A 22,782-nucleotide genomic window follows, 5' to 3' on the forward strand; every position below is an offset into this window, starting at 1 on the left:
TCATCAAAGTCTAATAGCCTCCACCACCACTAGTAGGTGAAAAAAAGCACATGAGTTGCTTCTGACTCCTTGAGAGAGCTGCTGGCTATATTGCTACTTCCAAAATTTTTTACTTCCTAACACACATAGAAAATGACAATATTTTAACATACACACTGGGGTATAACTGAAGGGGACTTAGGGTATCTGTATGTGGTTTGGCAAAAGCCTTCATTATTCTTTCTTTATATTATACAATTATAAGAAAATAAAATTCAAAATTTAGGGAAGATATTAAATACCAAACTTATGTAAACTTTCCAAAAAATAATTTAATTTTTAATGAGAAATTAGCATTTGCTTTTTATGAATATAGCTTTTTACTATCAGATTTTACAACTCAAATAGTAATTCCTGAAGATTTTTGTAATAGTCAAGACTCTTTAATCATAGTCTATTCAAATTCTTGACAGTAATGACTAACAATAAACTTTGTTCACACAAGTTAGTAATACCAACAAAATAAAACCTTTTTTGAAGCCATTTCAAGCTTTATAATATTTAAAGAATCTAACAGTTCTTTTTTCTTTCACTGACAATTGAACTGTTGAAATTCCTTGAGATTGTGGGACTGGATTTCAAATATTTGGGAACTCTTGCAAACAAAATTATTTCAAAATAATAAAAACACTTTAATTCATAGACTATTCATGCACAGAGTAGTTCCTAAGCACAGCCAACTTGGACACCTCTGAAAGGGCACATCAGTCACAGAGGGAAGAATCCAATATGTGTGAAGACAGATTCAGGGCTGTGCCTGCCAAGAACCTCCCTGTCCTTCTCCCCGCCCCTGTCCAACTTGTGACTGGCTTCACTTTGGCCTAGTGCTGTGCTTCTTGTAGGGCCAGCTTTGTGGGCTTGTGTAATCTATACAGTCATAGAGGATCCCATGCTCTGAAGGACCCCATTCTTGGTTTCATGCTCTGTTGCTGGCATCTTGAGATGATTTTTGAACAAGCAACCCTGCACTTTCATTTCTCACTGGGTCCTGCAAATTATGTAGCTGGTGTTGGCATCTAGGACATCTGGAACACAAATTCCTCCAGTAGTAACTATCCTGTGCCTCTGCCCACGATGGGCAATGGCATATGGTACCACTGGCTTTTGAGTTATGAAGCAACTTCTTAGCTTCTATGTTTGGCTTCTTGACACAGAGCATAACAATCTGGATATCATCAGGCTCATCAGGTTTAATGTTTTACATGACCATGGGCCACACCTTCCTGTCTTGTTCCATTCAGCCACCCTTGAGGGACCCTGATGAAGCTGTTGATGTTTCTGGCTGGAGGTGACTGGCCCAGAGGGTCCAGCTGCCCCAAGAACTGAAGCATCGGTTATATTACTCAAGATGCCATGGCTTACCATTCAGGCAATCCTGTGCAGGGTGTGTTCCTAGGCATGTTTCTTTCTGGTAAGAGCTCTGTGACCTGAAATAGGTCTATCAGGTCCTTGCTAATATTTTTCAATATGAAGAGTCAGGATTAAATTCTGAATACCCATTCAGTGTAAGAGAGTCTAGATTTGAGATATGACCACTGAGGGTTATATCTAGAAAGGGCTGAATTGGGAGGTAGAGCTGGAAGGCAACATTCTGAACCCCTCCAGATTCTTCCTCTGGCATGCGAGGGTTTAAAGTAGTTTCTCCCAACCATTTTGGAATTGGAATCTATATTACCTTTGATTTAATGTCACAATGTTGGTCTCTCTATTAAAATGATACATATGTATTAATATATGAGGATATATAACTGTGTCTATCTACCTATCCATCTATCTATCTATCCATCCATCCATCTCCATGTATGTATGTATTTAAATAAAATAAGCAAAAACAGTTCCAAGCCAGTGAGGACAGATGACTCTCAACACAGGGGAGGGAAGTTTCTGCCAAAACACTTTTCATGGAGCAACAGATGTGCTCAGATGAACTCTGGGGATTGGGGAGAGGGTGGGTAAGAGGACTCGCTGAGGCATAACTGGACCTGGCAAGGGTAGGGAAGAGGCTGTACACAGGCCTAAGATTTCTCACACAGAACACTGAGTGAACTAATTGCTTTCTGCCCTCAGAGGCAAGATCACAAGTATGCACCAATCTTAGAACAAGGTCATACAAACAGAATCCCAACAGATATTCTTAAGTAAATACTATTTTACATAAATATATACACAACACTCCCCATTACACAGTCTTACTGATTCAGCAAGAATTGTTCAATGAGAACCCTGTAGATGTTACTGGCGTGGAGTCCTTTCCTTGCTCCGTACTGTGTGTGGGTGTATGTGCAATCATTAAGTGGTCCATGTGGTTAAAGCATGCATCAGGTCTATGTGTAGTGGAAGAAAACTGGAACTGCATTCCCACTTCTTAATATTCTTCTTTTCTTTTTTCTTTTTTAAAAGATGTAATTTATTTATTCACGAGAGACACACAGAGAGAAACAGAGACACAGGCAGAGGGAGAAGCAGGCTCCATGCAGGGAATCCGATATGGAACTCGATCCCTGTATCCTGGGATCATGACCTGAGCCAAAGGCAGACGCTCAACCGCTGAGCCACCCAGGCATCCCAATATCCTGATTTTCTGATCTAAGTAAGTCTTCTGGGACTTATAAAATGGTCTGGCCCTACTCTTGCTACCAATGGATGGCTTTCCAAAGATGATGAGACAGCTATAAAAGTGTGAAACCCAAGCAGCCCCAAAATAACAGGACTTTTGTATTTCTGCATTGCTAAAATGTTACACTCCACCTTATGGTATATTTGAATCCAGATCCCTTTAGAAATCAATTTTTCTGGCAGGGCTCATCTCTGGACATGGGGGCCGGGAGGGAGGACCTTCTGGACTTCATATTCAAAAAGGCCTCACATATAGACTTGGGCTCTATTTCTAAATGAGGCTACATACCTCCTCATAGGTACACAAAGACTAGAAGCTATCATTCCACTTGAATTTTTAAAATATACCATGAAGTTTACAACTTCGCTTTGATCTTTCTTCATTTAAAAAAAAAATGTATTGGGGGCCTCAAATAATGGAAGTGGCTGGGCCTTCTTTCAACCTTGAAAAGGCGTGTGTGTGTGTGTGTGTGTGTGTGTGTGTGTGTCTTTTTATGTGTATTTGTCCTCTAGTGAACATTTCATAACTGGATTGGATGTAACATGCTCAATTAATTAGGAAATACATTTTTATCACCAACACCACTATTGGTTATAATTTGATCTCTATAAAGAACTGGCCAACCAGGCAGATTGAGTGTGAACTGGCTCATGACTGGAGGGAAACAAAGATGTGCAGTCAACACATCTGCTTTGCATGTTTGTGCTTTGTTTATCATAAAACAGGTGATAATGATAAGGATGTGTAAGAAGAACAGTGTTAATGATAGTGCCGTAGAGAGTGCGAACAAAAGCCATGACTTTTGAGCAAAAGCTAGATGTAAATTAAACCCTGAATGTGTTCAGAGTTGAGGATTTATAGCTATACATTTACAGCATTTAGAAAGACCTTTGGTGTTGAAATTCCTGCAAGAATAATTTTATCATTTCAAGTGTGAAACTCCCCGGTCACTGATTCCAACTCTTCGCACTGAAGCAATTGCTTTATAATAGTTTTTGCTGATGTGATCATTTTATTATGGAACAGAGTGTATGTTACAAAATACATGAAGCTTATATAATGCAACATTTACTAACACACAGTACACAAATCACTTGTGGCTCAGAAGGTGTTTGCAGATAACATGAAGACAAACATTTTAATTTCAATAGTTGTTTATTTCTTTTAATGTGTACTTTTGATTTAGGACAAATTTTCCAACTTGCCATTGATGGTAGTGATGCACAGCTTTTTTTAAGTGCAAACTAAAAAGTGAATCAACTTATAGAAAAATATTGAATAAGTCAGCAGTAGTCTGCTTAGGATAAGGCAAAAATTGTGAAAGTGGTCTGCAAATGACCCCTCTGGAAACAATGGGCTATGTAATGAAAAGAAAGAAGATGTAGACTTTGGGTTGAGTTTCTGATAGTGAGTTTCTGATAGTGATGATGGCCACACTGAGCCATCCTGGAGACCAGTGCCACACACATGTAACTGCTGCCTGATGCCCCAGGAGCGTGCTTTTTCACGTGACACTAATTGGCCCACACAGGAATGAAACCATGACCCTTCTCTCATTAGCCACATGCTCAGACCAGCTGAGCTAGCTCGCTCTGGGTCACTGGGGTCCCATGTAGGAAATTACCATTCCAGTGCCCTGTGGTCCTCTTGTAACCCCAACTAATGAATGTCCCGTGGAGCCTAACGTCATTCCTGGGGGAGCATACTGCTCTCCCAGCAGTGGAGAAGTTGATGATATTCTGAAGTTTTAACCCAGGGAAAGTCAAATAAGAAAGCACAGAGAACTCAAGAAGCCTGAGAACAATCTTTCAAACACCTGTGTGCTAACAACAACAAAAAAAAGGATGACAACAGCGTTCTGATCTCTACATTTGTTTGTCAGCCCTGGTCTCAGGACATGGAATGCAAGCACAGGGAAGTGAAGAATGTTAAGCATCACACAGCAAGCTCATCACAGTGTAAATGACATTAAGTGCTTGCGGTCTGGGCCAAGCACTTTCTCTCACTAACCCTAGGAGGTAGGTAGTATCATCTCTAGTTTAGAGATCAGGAAATTGAGGCTCAGAAGTAACTAGTGCAAGAGTCTATGACAGCGAGCTCATCCCAGGATTGCTGTATTCTGGAAGTTAACACATTCTCAAGTTGAAAGGAAATTCTACAAGATGGGCAGGCAGCTTGCCAAACCTTTCTGCTTGTGACCCCTTTTAGGTCTCAGGAGAAACACTGTAAGCCTTCAAGTAATCTTAATTTTTCTGTAGCTTTAGCACCATCCATAGTTTAGCCCTGACAAGAGTTTTTTAATAAGATGATAGTCAAGGCCAAGAGAAGGCATTCTTCCCAAGTTGTGGAAACATTGGAAGGAAAGAGATGGCAGACTTTTTAATGCATATTGAAGAGCTGGTAAAGACCAGTAAGTCACTTCAGCTGCTTTTTTTTTTAACAGAGCTCTTGGATCGCTACCCTAGAAAGGGTCTAACTTACTGGTGGATGATATACCTGCTGGTGCTCACTTGGCAGCCACTACTCCCAGAGCCACAGCGGACCTGCTGCCCTGGGGGTGCCCACCAGCCTCATCCTCTTTGGAAGCCACAAAGCCCTGTGCCCCTCTTCACTTCCAACTAAAGAACATTATGAATCAGAAAGGACTAGAGACACTTGAAGTAGATAACCAAACCATATTTTAACTCAGCCCTCTGGTTTCTGATTAATTGGAGGGGATGATTCAGCTTTGTCAGTGTCCTGGTCAATGCCTGAGGTATAACTGGCTAATAATAAACTTGGGAGTCAGACAGACCTAGATGGTATTCCAAATTTTCCATCGATTAGCAGAGAGATGTTGGCAAGTTACTGTTTTTTTGGTTTTTACCACTGCCCACCCACCCCTTCTGCCCCTAGAGTCCACCCTAAAACAACAGACTTTACTGTGTCTATTATAAATTTTTCTTTGACTAAGGAGCATATTTGCTTGGTCTTGGAGTGGAGACTCAATTCTGGTCATGGAATCATAAGACAGATGCAACCTTTCTTACAAGCAGGCTCTCGGGCATCAACACTGATGGAATTGAATTGTTTCCCAAAGTGAGACAACTGGTAAGAAATAGGGGCATTGAGACAGTTTCCCTGGGATAATCCTTAGTCACCAGCTGGAAGAGGCTGGGTAGAGTTGACCGTATTCTGAGAGGAAACAAGGAACCCCATGATGTGAGAACAGTGATAGACTCCTTGAAATGGGATGCCAGGCAATCTCTCTGTTTAACACTCTTCTCTAAGCACATTCAGTGGCTGATTGCCATCAGTCAGGTTTCGTAGGCTTCAAATTAGGCAAATTCAATATTGGGAGGAAACATTTATACTGCCACTTAGGTTGATTATAGCTCATTTCTCCTTGATTATCTCAGTTCAGACTGGTGAGCATTTAACAATGAATTGTAGCAGTGACTGGAGATCAGATCCAAAGACTCAAGTTCTTCTGGGGCCTCAGGTAAGCAGTTCTCTTCAACCCACTGCCACCTAGTGGCAACTGAGCATACTGAAGAGCGCTTCACTGATACTCCGGAAACAATGTGGTGGGGCAATAAACTTTTTTGTCCTTGCCACTAGAATCCAGGAAACTTAGGGAAAGATAATAAATATATCTCATTCCACTGGCCTCCATACCCTTCCCAATATTTAATGGTCACTGCACATTTTAAACGTCAAACTGACTCTTCTGCCTTTATTTTGATTAATGAGGATATTCTCATTTAATCAGAAGTCTGAGATACAAAACAAACAAGGGGAAGAAATGGAGCATCGGGTCTTGTCTCCCTTCCACAAGAACCTGTGTGTAGTGGTTAGAAGTTTCTTGTACGTTGGCTAAGCCAGTTCAATATATTCTTTGAAAGCAGGGAATTGACAGTTAACTTGATGTTTCCTTCTCTAAGCATCAGTGTGATTTTTGCCTACCTTACCCAGGTGACTCAGTTCTGGAAGCACACAGAGATCAAGTAACCAACGTGGCAAATCTTGGGGCAGTTCAACTTCCTGTACATGCATAGAGGGAAGCTGGTGACAAATTCAAATATTTCTGGAACCATGTGAGGATCAATTAGTCAAATGTGGTCAAACCCTCAGCGGTAGTGGAGTGAAGGGTGATCTCTGCAGGTCATGAAGAAAGGGGGTTAATGCCAATGAACTATTAGGTAGAATAAATTCACAGGGCAATTACCATGGCTTGGAGCTTTAAAGAGACAATTCACATTGTGGCCAAGTTCCTTTTCTAAGCATGACCTTCTAATAAATTTGGAAGAAAAAAGGCACCTCAAGGAGAGTTGATGCAGTCATGTGCTTTGGTAAAGAAAAGGCACAAGGTTACAACAATGAGATGGCAAAAGGCTTGAGATGCATTAACTTTTTAGGTCAGTGTCGTCACTTGGTAATAGACTCCCCTTCCTCCTCCCCTCCACCACCCTCAAAATCAGCAGAGACAAAGCAGTCAGTACATTAATACAATCGTATTTATTAGTTTCCAGACTCCCATAAGACACATACCTAAAGCAGAACACTGCAAACTGACATTACTAGCAGCAATCCTCCCTAAACATGAAGAATTTAGTGAACTTCATAATTAGGAGTAATTTCAAGACAAGATTATAAGTTATGGTTTTTCTTTTAGCAGCTGGTATATGAATAGTGAAAGTATAAATACAGAGAGTAATCCAGGTTTAGCCTCATCTAAAAAAAACATTAATAAGTCACGGTGCAGAGGAGTATCCCCAGGGTTACCAAACAGAAGGCTAATGTCTTTAGATGTCAGTATGAAATAAGAAAATCACTTTTCAAGACATCGCTTACTATCTGTGTTACTGTCAGGACAACAGAAAAAGAACCGGACAGCTGCCCTAGAACCTAGCTCACATATGATTCAGTCAGATAATCATTAAATAATACCCCCTTAAAATTGTTTAGACATTTCTCCCCCACAGCTCTAAAAACATAACATCAGACATAACATCAGACATTTGCTCCAAAGGATTAAAAATCAAAAGCAATTGCGATGTATTGGGAATAGCTTTTATAGCCTTCCTGAGGGACGGTTGCCATCTTTTCAGAGAGTGTTTTTAAAGCAGCACTAACTCTGGTAGCTTATCAAACTACTTTTTATTCTAAATAAATAAAAGACCAACTGAAGGTCTCAGGTGTACTTACTTCTTTTCCCCTAGATCTCTGAACCATCCAAAGCCATTCCTTGACAGATAGCTTTCATTTTTATTAGAGGAGTGCAAGACAACTTACAAACATTTGAAAAATACTCAAAACACTGAGAGTAAAAAAGGCGCAACCCTTCCTTAGAGCCCAGGAACCTATGACAGGAACCCCATAGGCTTATCTAAAATCCATCAACTCAATTTGCCAGAAAGTAGTGACAGACCACCCACCTTTGCAACATAGGCCCAGATGAGACTTTCTTGCTTTATAACCACTAAGAAAAGCATCTGGGAGTTACTGTCTGGGAAAACAGGCTGATGAATAGAAAAAGGGTTAACTGTAGTCTGTATCTGGCACAGGAAAAGAAAAATTAAAACAGTTGCTAAACCATTTTGTTTATACTGTGATACTCTTATGTGAACCTTGGCCTTCCCATAGTAACCATTTCATTAATAAAAAATACATAAAAGATGGGAAAGCTTTGGGGCAGCACCAGTGACAGCTAGCTGTCTGAATAATTTTAATTTTTCCTAAAGGCAAAGATTAGAGAAAATTTACAAAATTGATTCTACTTCATGATTTTGCCCATGTCAGCAGCTACAGGGATAATGCAAATAGAAATACAAAACCCCTTAGCATCAAGTTAGGGTACTATTTTTCTCTCAAGGGGTAAGTGGTATACCTAGATTTCTGTACAGCTTCTGAGGGTTAAAGACAGCTCATAGTTCATGCCTTGACAATTTCTAAAGGTACTCCCAGCCTATATTACCACGAGGATAGATGACGCCCCTCCTGACCCACTAACAACTCAGAGCAAGGATTCTCATGCACCTAGACTTTAATGTGAATGGCTTCTAGGCTTTCTGATTTGATAAGCACCGTGAACAGAGAGCAAGGAACTGACTGGTCTAAAGCCACCTGCCTTAGACACTGGTAATGCTGGCTAACCATCTCACAAATGGCCCACCATCATAAGATGGTCTCTGAAAGGAAGCATAAACCGCTTCCTGAGTACCAGAACAAATAACCTAAAGTGGAAGTTCTCCTGGTGGTAGCAGCCACAGAATCACCTCTGTGTACCAAGAATGGCACATGAAATCATGGGTGTGAAAACACATCTCTGTTGCTCAATGCCTTGTTATCATCTAACCCAAAGCTGGCTGCTCCTGAGACCTCAACAAGTGCACAGGTACTTGTTGTGTATGTCCCATGAACTGTCTCAGAAACAGATTCCCATGTCTAGTGATTACTTTGAAGAACCCAAATTGGATGTTCAAAAATATGTACTATGCCTACCAAACTGCCCTGAGCCCAAATCCCTGGAGAATACTAGAAATAAGTTTTGTTGCATTTCAGTTTTGTAAGACTCCCCTCAGGGGGCCTCCAGAACTCTACCGTTGTAGCTGTTACTTTCCTTTTCTCTTTCTTTCCTCTGAGGAAGACTTCAGTTATTTTCATAGCAACTTATTATAATGTCCTAGGTAATGACATATTCAGAGCAGCACATAGGTTATTAGGACCAATTTTTTCTCCCTTTTGAAAAATTTCTAGAATAATAAAGAAAAGGCAATAATTTAAAAAATTGACTTCCCTAAAAAACAATTGTCATACTTTGTACAAAATAGCATATTTACTAAATAGTATTTATCCTAGAATTACTGTCCAGACCAAACCATAAATGGGGGTATATGGGCATATTATAAACTGATCACATGGATTTAAAATACTTTTCAGAGCCAGAATTATTAAATTGGACAGAAAAGTAGTAAGCCAATCATTATCTGGACATATGAAAATTATATATAAACATGAAAATGCAGCATGTGTTTAAAATAAATCACATTACATTTAGTCAGGCACTAAAATGAATGGAAACTGATAGATTCCTTTTGATACCAAACTTTTACTTTATTGGGAAAACCTGGTATCTATTGCAGCTTCTAGCTGAGGGACAGAAGCGCAGACAGATGAAGACATCTAACAGGAAAGACAGTAAAGAGGTAGAGGCAGGGGTGCCTGATGATTAAAGATGATAACTATTAATTGGAACTGAGATTTTAGACATACTACTTAGAAGAGAATTTAGAGTAGCAGATTCCAAAGATAATTTGCATACTTTGTAACATGGAACCTCTCTAAATGTTTATTGTATGTGAGATGGCTCTAAAGAGTAATATTTAAAATGCATTTTAAAATAAAAACTAGTAAACAGAACAAAACATCTCCCATAATTCCCCTTTGGGGATGTGTCATTTTTAGATGTGCATTCTCCCTTTGGTACTACCATATAAACCCACTGAAAAGTTCAGGGGAATTCTTTCTGATGATGATCAGAAAAAGGCTGGGATGTGGGGGAAGCAGCAAAGAAATATTACTCTTCTTTTATTGAGGATATTCTTCTGAGAACTTCCATTGTCCTTTAGGAGAAAGGAATGGATTATGGAAAATAGTTCCTGAAGATATCACTGCCTTCTGAGGACAAGTTCATAATTATGACACCTATGGAGATGACCTTCATAGGTAGCACCTACCTTGTTCATAAGACATAGAACTCTTACCAAGCTATGAAATATAGTTAGTAAAAGCTATTCATGGCACTTAAATATGTTTAGAGACTTTAAAATGCCTTCCTAAATTTCTGACTCGGTGCCCCGGTGAGGTAGGTGTCTGATGGGAAAAACTGAGGCACAGAGGGGTTAAGTCTGCTCTCCTTTCATTGCATGATGAGCCAGGACCCAGCTAGCAAAAGGACCAGGTGTCCTAACTCCCTTAAATGTTATTCATCCTGATTCTCAGAAGGCTTACCTAAGTTACACAAAAGATACAGCAGGGGAATTTTTTTTTTTCAAACATTTTAACTAGTTACCTATTTCTCATTCTCCTTTGAACATAAGTTATCTAAAATCAAACCAAATATAAACTAATAAAACAAAAAAAATAAATATTGCCTAACAGTCTGTGTCAAGATGTAGCCTATTCTGTACTGGTGATTGAAAAAGTATATATGATTCAAGTAGAAGTATTAGAGGGTGCTACAGTGTTCCCATTACTCAAGCCAGGCTGTGAGTAAAGTGTCCCTTATGGATGCCACCCACTGTACTTTGTAAGAGCCTCTCTGGCGTGACATGAGGGAATAAAACTACCATTCCTGTTTCATGGAAAAATCATTCTGAAAGTTGGTCTACACAGGCCAGCCCTGCCTGGAAAGGGAACTCTCAACTATGTGATGCATACATATTACTGAATTCATGGAGAACTCTTTGAAACCAGATAAGAAGGTCACAGTCACCTGCCATAAAGCTCACGGGACAGTTCACACTACATACAGAAGGGCAATACACTGGGTACATGCACTAGCACCATGCCACAGAAGTGAAAGAAAAGGACAAGAAGCCACCTCATGAGTATCTTCTAGTCCCACCTGGCATGCCATTCTCAGAAGCTACCTCTGGTAAGTGGGGAAGATTGATGAAGTTCTGTTATCCCTTTAAATAATAAGGAGAGGGATAAAAACAGAATGTTCACTGCTGGCTGCTTTGAGCATAGCAGCTATTCAAATTCTACCCTTACATAAGTTGGTGGCTTTCTTAGTTTTACAGATAGTCAAAGATAATAAATTACATTTTTGGATCAAGAGAGAATGATATAGAGCAAAATTCGAAGGTCAGTTACAAGTTGTGGGCACAGGACTACAGGGAAATTTATATTGCTACTCTTAGAATCAAAATCATGAGTACTCAGGGCACTAGCTTTTAGAAATGAAATCTTTTTTTTTTTTTTTTTTTTTTTGAGGTGTTTTTTCCTCCCATCCTTATAGTGTCTGTGGGGTGAATTTAATTCATACCATGACCCTCCCTAATTCAAATGAAGATTTGATATTTGGTTTGAGTATCTCTAAAGTTGACCATGACACCAAATAAGATCCATGTTTCCTCTGTACAGCTTTTGACTTGATATTAGCAAAAATACCCACCCTCCTGAGGCCTGTGTCCCCTTGAGGAAGCTCATCTTCCAGAGGGCCCAAGCCTGGCTCTATGCTCTGCACATGCAGGACCAGAGGGAATCATAGTTTCACTGGGATACTAGGATACAGCATAGCAGCAATTCATGCATTTTATTTATAGAAACCAAAGCTCCAGTGAGGCCAAGTTGGTCACTGTGCAAGATGAACCAGCAGAACATTCTCACCTCGAATGAATATCTGATTTATGTGTCGAGTGAATACCTGCTGGTAATCCACTTTGGGCTTTCGCTTTTTTTTACGGGGCTGGCCCCTGGAAAGGGTGGTAGCCCTGGAAAAGGTACCTCCTGCACTTGACCCTTCTGTCCGTGTAGTCCTCCCTGACATCTCTGACCTGGACTCCTCCCTTGCAGATGCCTGCAGGGAAGAAGGGACAGAGCGGGAACGCCTGCGTGAGCCCCGGTCAGTATCTCCTCTTCCCCACACTGAAGCCACCTTCCAAGTAGATGTCTGGGAATATCTGGACAGAGTGGAGTCTTCAACTGCAGACTTAGAATCTGCTTCCTTTTTGGAAGAATCTTGAAGTTTTAGGCGATCGAACAGCTATAAGGAAAGCAATGATAAATATCAGCCTTCTCTTTAGCCTCCAATATCCCTCTTTCGATATATAGAAAAAACACCAGATTGCTCCTTGCTGTGTAATTTTTTAAAAGTTAGTAATGGATCTTCTTCTATGGGTAGCTATAATTCAGATAAATATGACAAGAGAAAAGTCACCTGCTTTTCTCTGTGGTATAAAATAGAAAGACTTTTAAGGCTTAAAGAGGTAACTTATTGCTCAAATACTATGCTGGTCAAAAGCATAGATTCATTTGTGATTAGCTGAATGCATGAGAAGTGAGACTAATGAAGATCTTGGTCCAGGCATGCACGGTGGACAGCAATCGAGCTTTCCCACTAAGAAAACCTGGTCACCAGCCTCAGTGACCTCAATTCCTAAGCTTGAAAGCATGATGGGCACTCAAGAAGTGAGGAGAAATAGCCTACCCTAGTGAGAGTCAATGAAGAATCCCGCTCATACGCTTTGCCTAGAACAGGTTTTCGGTAGGTCTCATCCACATCAGTAAGTGCCTAGAGAAATAGCCCAAAGGGGGAAAAAATTAGGCATAATTAAAAATATTATTTTTACAGCTTCCAGGGAAATTTTAAAAAGCAGAGTAAACACCTCATTTAGCAGAACCAAACAAGTGACTCTGCTCTTATGTACAAAAACATGGTAATACCAGGCACCCTCTGAGTGATTTCCAAGCTGCTACCACCATGTAAGATGTTTTATCTATTTACAAATGCATGGTAGAGGTTCTTAAATTTCAATATGCATAAATATCTAGGAAATTTATTAAAATATAAATCCAAGGCTACTTCCTAGATATGCTGATTTAGTAGGTCTGGATAAAGCCTAGGAACTGTTATAACCAGAAACTCCATGATTGTGTTGTAGGATGCCCCTGGGCCGCACTTTGAGAAGCACTATTCTACTGCTTCCTTTCCTTCCTCAATTTCTAGGTCTTATGACAGCAATGAACAGGTACTAACCAGGGTTACACAGAATTGTTGGTGAATTTTTGTCTCTGAGAGAACAACCTTGTAGGACAGCTATTTAGGATCAAATGAAATCAAGTATGAGAAATCAATCTGAAAAGTGTAACTCATCCTACAAATATAAGCTGACAGTATTATTATTATGACCATCATATCAAAGACGTTCTCTTAAATCCTTTTCCTTCAAAGGTAAAATTATAACAATAAAGTACTTTTTCTTACATTTTAGATATAAGAAAAATGGGCCTCAGAAAAACTACTTTGCCTAGAGTAACACAACTACCAAGCGGTAAAGCTAGTATTCAAATCCAGGTCTTCTGATCCCACAGTGGTTAAAAACATGGTCTTAGGAGTCAGAAAGACCTGAAATAAAGTTCTAGAACTTCCACTTACTAACAGTGTGACCTGGGGCAATCAATCATTCAATATCTTCAGCCTCAAGTTCTTCATTTGTAAAATGGAATAGTAATAAACCTCACTCATTAATATATGTAAACCCTTGGTACACTATCCAGCAAATGTTAAGTGCTCATTACATGTCAGCAACTACTATACTCATCTAGGAGAATGCATGGATCAAGATAAAACGCAGGAAAAAGAAAAGTTGGAGATGGAAGACTCTATGAAAAAGAAATGCCAGAAAGCCTGGTGGTTCCTATTTTAACTGCCTCATAGTGTAGTTGTGCTATAATGTATCTCTTCACTCCTACTATGTCTAGTAAGCAGACAGTAAACCTCTAGGAGAGTGGGGGCACATTTCCTTTATAAGGAAATACCATGGAAAGTGCCTTGCTTATTAGTATGCCTGCTTCCCCTCTATCTTTACCTATCTTCCCAAAACTGTAGATTGAAAGTTCCTTTCTGAAATTTCTGTTCTTAACACTGTGGTAAAGAAACGGCCAAAGTGGGAAATCAATAAATATTTTGAAATGAATGAAAGAAAGGTCAGTAGGAAACTGACATAAAACTACTAAATAAATAATTATTCCTTAAGGCTGGGTTTCTTAATCATAGCACTAATGACATTTTCAACCAGATAATTCTTTGTTGTTGGGGGGCTGTCTTGTGTACTATAGGATGTGCAGCAGCTCCTCTGGCCTCTAACCCATTAGATACCAGTAATGTCCCTCCCACACCACAGTTGTGACAATTAAAAAAAATGTCCCCAGACATTGTCATATGTCTCTAGGAGGAAGAGACGAGCAAAACTACACTGGTTGAAAGCCAATGCCTAAAGAAAAGAAGAAGTTAAAATAACCCCAGACTGCAAAAATTCTAGTTCTGGGAAGTTATTCTATTGGTTTTCCTAAATTAGGATACTCAGGTCATTTGGACATAAAAAAGTTTTAATCCCTAGGAGGTTCTCCAGGCCCTTGAGAAAGGCTTAATTACCATATTCCAGAACTTGTCAAATGCGACGAGGAAGCCTGTACAGACGCCCCGAAGACCCTTGAAAGTGCGGATGTGAACATTCACCTTCACTCCCTCTCGGATACAACGATGGAGTTCACCCAGAGGGCTGCCTTCATGTACTGAAACAAGGCAAAAACAGCGAGCATAGCATGAACATTTGCTCTCATTCCCAGAATTAACAATCAAGACCACCCAACCATCTCCAGCAACATCAAGCAACATGGTGCAGTGGCAACCTCACTATGGAAACAGGAAGGCCCAATGGGCAACAGAACTGGTACAGGCAACATATCCTGAAATAAGGCAAGGTTCTGCCAAGATAGATAGAAAGCATACAGTTGTCTATCACCCAAAGGTTTCACTACTTGTGTATTCTGTGTTCTGTGTTCTATGATGCCATTGATTCTAAGATGCACCATTATTTTAAAATGTTTTGGTGGTAGTGGTGGGGGAACCTTACATTAAATGTACACATCAGCAGCAAAATTCTTCTTAGTTCTGTGACTGGTTAAGACAGCTTTTAAAAAGATAATTCTGGACAGCCCTGGTGGCGCAGTGGTTTGGCGCCGCCTGCAGCCTGGGGTGTGATCCTGGGGTCCCAGGATCGAGTCCCACATCAGGCTCCCTGCATGGAGCCTGCTTCTCCTCCCTCTGCCTGTGTCTCTGCCTCTTTCTCTCGGTGTCTATGAATAAATAAATAAAAAATCTTAAAAAAAAAAAAGATAATTCTCCTGAACCATATATCTAGCTTGACTCTTACAGGGAAAAAAAAAAAAAAAAAAAAGGAAAAACAAGCCAAAATTTCATTCATATGTTTATTTATTTATCAATCACATGTTTAAACAAATCCTGTAGCACATCTGTGCTTAAACATACGCAGTCCTCTAAGAGAGAACAGACTTTTAGCCCCTATCTGAAGATACTCCATGCTAAGCTCTCTGGAGCCACTAGTGTTCCAGCGTACATCATCTTTACACTAGGAGGAAGATACCTGGGTGCATTCCAAGCCTGGTTGATACAGAGGCACCTGCTAGGCATTAGGCTCCTATGAGACTGCTGATAAGCATCACATAAAGAGTACAACGATTCATGGGAAGAATGCTGGGACTATAAATTGCAGCCTTTACTATGATGGATTCTTTTTTTCAGAGCTTGGGAACAGAGATGAATTTCATTTTTATTACTTCACATTAACTTAGCCTTCACAATTTGATGGCTATACCATATAAAACCTCCCAAAAGAAAACTACATGTATACACACACACTCTTACACTCTCACTCACACATATACAGTCTCGGTCTTTCTCACTTTTAAAAGGCAAAATTCTCTGGAGATTGATTATTGCCATCAAGAGTAAACACACACAAAAAATCTGTTTTGTTTCCAGTGACATGACAGTAAACAATAGTCCTGCACTTCAGTTTGGATAACTAAGCAGGTTACCCATGACCTCCTTATCCCTCACTCATGGATCAGCTTATAAATGATGGCATTGATAAATTAACAAAAGAAAATACTCTTAAAGGAACTAAATTAGCAGATGAGAAGTAGGAGCTTATGTCAGATTGAAGATTCAACAAGGAGGCACAGTAGAAGGCAGTGTGCAGAAACAGAGGTCTTGGAAAAGAACAGGAGAACCTTGGTCTGACCTTCATCATCTACTCTTCTTCTAGCAATATCGGTATTTTTAAATTCTTTGAATGTCTGAGTAACTTTTTCTTCACAAGTCTGAGCTTCCTTATTCATAAAATGAGGTTAGACTAGTTATCTTCTAGATTCATTTCAGGAATAAGTCTCTGTAATTTAAGTTCTTAGAAACTGATCACACTGCCTGGATCAGTTTCTCTGCCTATATGTATTCACCGCTTCCTCCCACTCCCATAGGTGTTTCCACAAGCAGCGGAAAGACCATTCTTTTTCTAATTTGTAAAAACAAAAAACAAAACAAAACAGAAAAAAACCCCAGAGGTACTACATCCCCCCACTCCACCGCCCCGAACCCCCAAATCAGAAAGAAAACACAAGCACACATCTAACAGTTTCTTACTCTGGTTAAACAAATGATAAACTCAGGTCTTTTAACTCTCGTATCTGCACTTTTCCCTTGATTTTTTTTTTCTTCCAAAGATTTAATAAGGTGTAATTCCTGGGAGCACTTCACTCCCTTGTGTGATCAAAAATACAACACTAGCACCGTCTGTCACAGCAAACTGCCAAGGCAAAGATGAGCTCCACATTCTGAATCAGAATACACATTCTGCATCTCTTTCCAGCAGTCTGTGTAACAAACTCCAAATGGCTATAGGAGCCAGTCTTCTGAAATTTAATACAACACAAAAACATATGCCTTATCTTTGATGACAGTTATTCTTCGGGATCTCCTTCTCCCCCCAACCTTCTAAAGCCAGGTCATTCTTAACTCCATTCTTCTCCCTACTTGTGGTAACACTAAGCTCAGACAATAGATCCTCAGTAACTTCAGACGTGCTCTTTTCTTTCTCTTTCCCCAACCAATAATACAGTCCAGAGCCTTATCAGATGATTGGTTTACCACAACAGTCTTCCAGTTCCCCTCACTCACATCACCCCTGACACCAACATTATCACCAAGTTTAAATTTATGCATGTTATTTCATTTAATCCTCACAACTTTAATACACAGGTGCTATTATTTTGCCCCACTTCACAGATGAGGAAAATGAAGGCTCAGAAATATTTGTTTAAATAATGTCTCAGGGTTACTTACCTAGTAAACAGCTGAGCCAACACCCAGTACAGGCAGGTTATATATACATCCTGACCTCGAGCTTTTAATTATGACAGTCTAAAACAATAACCACAACAACAACCTATAATGATCACAGTGACACTTAACTGAGAATTTTTCTGTGTTCTACTGTTTTAAAAGCTCTGAATGGGTTAACTAATTTAAATCTAACAACTCTAGGTAGATACTATTACAGATGAGGAAACTGAGGCCCCAAAGAGTTTAAGTGACTTGCCTACGGTGAAACAGCTAGAAAGTGGAGGAGCCAGTGTTCAAAATTTAAAAAGCCAGCAGCCAAACCTTTGAATCTGTGGTCTATACCCCCCTAAATATTTTACTACTACTAGAAATTAAGTCATTAGTGACACTGCCCTAAAAGTGCTTTTGCTTAACAATATACACGTGGTCCCCACTATCTATCATAACAAAGACAAAATCTTTGGTCTTCAAAGTGTTTTAACAAATCCTTCTCTGGACCTAAATTCAGTTCTCATTGCTCCAGATACACCCTCTGCCTCACCTATGTGGCACCCTCCACCCACCAAAAGAAGCAAGCAAAGAAAAATGAGAATGAACTCCCCTCTTCCCTTACTTGAGATTAGCATAATGGCCCTGGCACACAGGCACTGGAGTTGGACAAACCCAGCAGTAAGTCTTAGTTGCAAAAAAAAAAAAAAAAAAAAAGGTCTCAGTTGCAAACTAGCTATGTGATCCTGGGCAAGTAGTTAAGCTCAAGGAACCTCATTTATAAAGTTGTATCTATGGGTAAAATAAGATATAATGCATCTAAAGGGCTTAGCAAAGTGCACAGCACTTACTAAATAACAGTTGCCCTAATTAGCAACAATAAAATTGTCTCCTGATCTAAAAAGGGGCATGAGAGAACTTTTTGGGGTGATGATTTGTTCCGTAACTTGATTGCTGTGGTCATTTCACAGCTATACATTTGCCAAAACTCACTTAAAAAGGGTGAATTTTGTTATGTGTAGATTATACCCCCAATAGTCCTTTTTTTTTTTTTTTAAGATTTAATTTATTTATGAGAGAGCAGGCTCCATGCAGGAAGCCCGATGTGGGACTCCATCCAGGGTCTCCAGGATCACGCTCTGGGCTGAAGGTAGTGCTAAACCTCTGAGCCACCTGGGCTGCCCAAAAGCCTAACTTTTAAATAATTACTGTTATCCTCAACCATGCCCTTCCTTAAATTAACTTTGAGACCTGAAGCCAATCTCTTCTAGGAACTCTTTCTGAATGACTTTCATCTCCACCCTTGTTTCTGTACTTGTCTTTCTTCTTTTTAAAAATAAATATATATTTTATTTATTTTAGAGAGAGAGATTATACTGGAACAGGGGGAGGGCAGAGGGAGGCAAGCTGACTCCCTGCTGAGTGGGGAGCCCAAGGCCCAGCTTAGGCTCAATGTCACAAGCCTGAGATGAAGACCTGGGCCGAAACCAAGAGTCGGATGCTCAACCTACGGAGCCACCCAGACACTGCCGTACTCTTCCTGTTTTCGGAAGCTTATCAATTCTCTGTGATGTCTACCCGTCATCATCATGTACAGTCCACTGTGTCCAGTGCCTGTGGCACAGTCTGAGATCTTGATGCCACCATATCCTTAATCACGACAAATCAAGAGCTGCTTTCCGTGCTCCGTCGTACCAACGAAGCACAGTGCTTCATGGGCAAAGCCAAAACCATTCGCTACATAAAATAAGTTTTTCCCTTGACAATCTCAGTAGCGAAGCAACAACTGGCAAAATGGAAATAAATGTTACGGTGTGAGACTTGGAGTGCACTTCCGAGATCCGACGGCGGCAAAAAACAAAAAAAAAAAAAAAAAAAACACGTCCACACAGAATGAGGAGCCCCCACTGTTCTGAGGGCACCAGGGTGCTCCGTCCGTGCCCCCGCTGGGCCAGCCGCTGCGGCACCGAGTCACAGCGAGGGACGTCGCCGGGACACAGCCGACCCGCAGCTGCTCTAGGCGCGCTCCTGGGGATGTCACGAGATCCTCCCCGGCTTAGCGCGCGACCCTCCGGTCTGACGGCGGCGATTCAATCCGGTTCGGTTCGGCTGGGAGGATGCGGAGGCTGCGGGCGGCCAACTGGCCACGGCGCTCACCGGCAGAGGTCGGGAGGGCTCCGCCAAGGGGCAGGAGGCGTGAGCCGCCCCGCGCTGCTTCCGCTGCCTCGGAGCGAGACCCGGCCGCCGCCGACACGGGGGGGGCGGGGGCGGGGGGCAGCCTCCGAGGGCCGCCCGTGTCCCTGGCGCCGTCACAACTCCGACGGGCCTGCGCACACGGTGCTCCCGCAGGCGTCCCGGCGCTCGCGGCCCCGGCGGGCGAGCAAGGGCTGTGCGGACGGCGCGGCCTCCCCGAGCCTCCCCGCGTAGCCGGGGGCCGTCAGCGCTCCGGGGTCGGGGTCGGGGTCGCCACACGGCGCCGCGCTCCACCCCGACGGGCACAGGCGGGCTCCCGAAGGCCGGCCGCCCCCCCGGCTCGGGCCCCTCCCGGCCTCCGAGCGCTCCCGCAGACCCCGCAGCCGCCGGCTCCCCCTCGGCGGCCTCGGCCGCTCCGGCCGCTCCTGCAGCTCCGGCCCCACGGCTCGCGCCGACGGCGGACTCCGCAAGGCCCCGCCCCCGCCCCCGGGACCCCGGCCCCGCCCCCGGGACCCCCGCCCCTCCCCCGCCCCCCCCGCCCCCGCCCCCGCCCCCCGCCGGACTCACGGGGCATTCGCGTGAGCACGTTGCGCGGCGCCTTCCTGCTCCGACCCGGACCCCGCCGGCGCGCCCCGGCGGCCCCGTCCCCTTCCTCCTTGGTCACCATGAGGCGACGGAGGCGCTGGATGCGCTCGGGGTCCGGGGCCGGGGCGTCCGCGCGGCGGCGGGCTCTGGCCGAGGCCCCGGCCCCGGCGGCGGCGGCGGCGGCGGCGGCGGCGACCCCCGAGCCCGCGGCCGCGCCCCGCGCCCTCCCGCGCCCGCCGCCCCGGACCCCGGTCCTGAGGAAGCTCTCGTACTCGGCCAGGTTGTTGAAGCAGGGCGCGTTGGGGTAGGGGATGGGCGGCAGGCGGGGCGCGTACAGGGCCAGCAGCGGGTCGAAGCTGTCGGAGCTGACATCCAGCCGCGGGCTGGGGGGGCGCGCGGGGCTCCCGGCGCGAGCCGACCTCGCCCCCCGCTCCCGCTCCTCCATGTTTGAAAGGCCCGCAAGCCGAGGCCGATGGGAAGGAGGAGCGGGGCCGCCAGAGGGCGGCACTGCGCAGCCGCGGCTCGGGGCTGCACTGCGCCGGCGCGGCCGCGGGGGGGCAGCCTGTGTCCGCGCTCGGCCCGCCGCCGCCGCCGCCGCCGCCGCCGCCGCCTGCGCGCCCGGGGAACAGGTTCATCTGCTTGAATGCGGCGTTTCCTCATTCACATCATTATCACTTAGCGTGTTTCTTAATACTCCAGATTCCCCGGGGGTGGATCTTGGAATCGGCATTTAACCAGCCTCCCTAAGCGTTTCCCTGCTTTCGAACTGCCGTGTGCGCTCCCAGCCGGAGCGGGTGGGAAGAGGCTGGAAGAGGGCAGTCGGTGGCCCCATAAGCCTTCAGGCCCGGGCTCGGATTAGTTAGCTTCTGTGGATCTTTACATTCTCACCTGGAATAGGATAGGAATAGCACCTAACCCACAGAATTCTCCAAAGTATGAAGCGGTATTGCGCAGAGCGCATGTAAATGCCCTATGCTAGCTAGCTAGTGTTGGTTAAGTAGACCGTCAAACTCTGAAGGAGGGATGGACCCCAATCCCCCATTTCCTACGCTTCATGCAAAATAACTTGCACTAATACCAGAGAGACCTTATTAAGGAAAGTTCATTGTATTCCTGATTTTTCAAGCACTGCCTGGGCAATTTCCTTGGAAATTAGGATCCAGCTCTTAGAATGATGGAAGATTTACAAGACCTGGTTGTACCACTTGTTATTTTATGACTTGTTTAACAAGATAGTTGTGCTTTTTTTTCCCCCCCTTAAGATTTTATTTGAGAGAGAGAGAGAGAGAGAGAGAGAACAAGCAGTGGGGAGGGGCAGAGCATGGGAGGGAGGGAGAGAGAGAATGAAAGCAGATTCCTTGCTGAGCCAGGAGCCCAATGTGGGGCTTGATCCCAGGACGGGGAGATCATGACTTGAGCCCAAGGCAGATGCTCCACCAATTTAAGCCACCCAGGTGTCCCCGTTTTTGCTATTTGATATTAAAATCAGTCCATAGAGAAGGCCAGCTATTACTCCCATCAGCACAGCCAAGATGTTTCCAGTTACCCAAAAGCCACACAAATCACTTTCCTGCCACCACTCTCCTGAACTATCACAACTAGTGTTAATTACACACTAGCTGTCTTTCTATTTCAACAGAATTTCTTTAAGCTTTGGAAAGCCCAAGAGAATGCTATTCTCTACCTTAGAGAGCAAGATGAAAATATATAACTATAAAGAAAGAATACAGGCTACAAAAGAAAAGCCATCAAAGTGAGTTCCTAAGAACATTATGGGTTTAGTTATGGCAGGACTATTAAACTATATTCCTTTGTACAAAACTTCCCACCCAAACAAAAAACAAAGCTGCAAACTGCTGCCAATTCAAGGAGTAAATGCTTGTCCCCCTATCTTATGACAAAATTGAGCCTTTGTACTATCACATAGCACCCACAGAAAGCACATTTCTTTGGATGTTTTGTTCTGAAAGTCTGTACCCTAATGCCTATATTTAAATATATCTATATAATAGAGGTCTATGTAGATACAATTTATCTATATAAATTTTGATATAAAATGCTATACATTTACTTACCATTAAGTAAATGACTTACATTTGCCAGTCAGGAGCTATGTTACCCTATTGCCTCATTTGGCCTATCACAGCATACCCAGTGCCTTGTCACCCAAAGTGCCACCTATCATTCATCATAGGCATTAAAAACCTTTCTGTTTTTTTTTTTTTTATTTATTTATTTTTTTTTTTTTGATAGTCACAGAGAGAGAGAGAGAGAGGCAGAGACACAGGCAGAGGGAGAAGCAGGCTCCATGCACCGGGAGCCCGACATGGGATTCGATCCCGGGTCTCCAGGATCGCAGCCCTGGGCCAAAGGCAGGCGCCAAACCGCTGCGCCACCCAGGGATCCCCCTTTTTGATTAAAAATATCAGATTAGCAAACCTCCTATCTT

General features: G+C 42.9%; 1 protein-coding gene across 1 annotated transcript; it reads right to left on the reverse strand.

Annotated features, from left to right (window-relative positions):
* Nucleotides 1-7,134: 7,134 nt before the first annotated feature.
* On the reverse strand, nucleotides 7,135-20,793 carry LSM11 (LSM11, U7 small nuclear RNA associated). The gene is made up of 4 exons (XM_025434687.3): nucleotides 20,316-20,793; nucleotides 14,799-14,938; nucleotides 12,852-12,935; nucleotides 7,135-12,407 (listed from the first exon to the last, which is right to left on the reverse strand). The coding sequence occupies exons 1-4, from the start codon at nucleotides 20,776-20,778 to the stop codon at nucleotides 11,997-11,999; spliced, it is 1,098 nt and encodes a 365-aa protein (XP_025290472.1). The 5' UTR covers nucleotides 20,779-20,793; the 3' UTR covers nucleotides 7,135-11,996.
* Between the last annotated feature and the right edge of the window lie 1,989 nt (nucleotides 20,794-22,782).

Source organism: Canis lupus, chromosome 4 (genome assembly GCF_003254725.2).
Source record: "Canis lupus dingo isolate Sandy chromosome 4, ASM325472v2, whole genome shotgun sequence".
NCBI classification, from domain to species: domain Eukaryota; kingdom Metazoa; phylum Chordata; class Mammalia; order Carnivora; family Canidae; genus Canis; species Canis lupus.

What these genes read in the sequence shown, in the direction of transcription:
- LSM11 (XM_025434687.3), bottom strand. Translation starts at nt 20,778, where the DNA reads ATGGAGGAGCGGGAGCGGGGGGCGAGGTCGGCTCGCGCCGGGAGCCCC. An exon ending in TTGACAAGTTCTGGAATATG is followed by an intron (nt 12,936 to 14,798) that starts GTAATTAAGCCT and finishes CTATTTCTCTAG; the next exon opens with GCACTTACTGATGTGGATGA. An exon ending in CTTCATTGACTCTCACTAGG is followed by an intron (nt 12,408 to 12,851) that starts GTAGGCTATTTC and finishes CTTTCCTTATAG; the next exon opens with CTGTTCGATCGCCTAAAACT.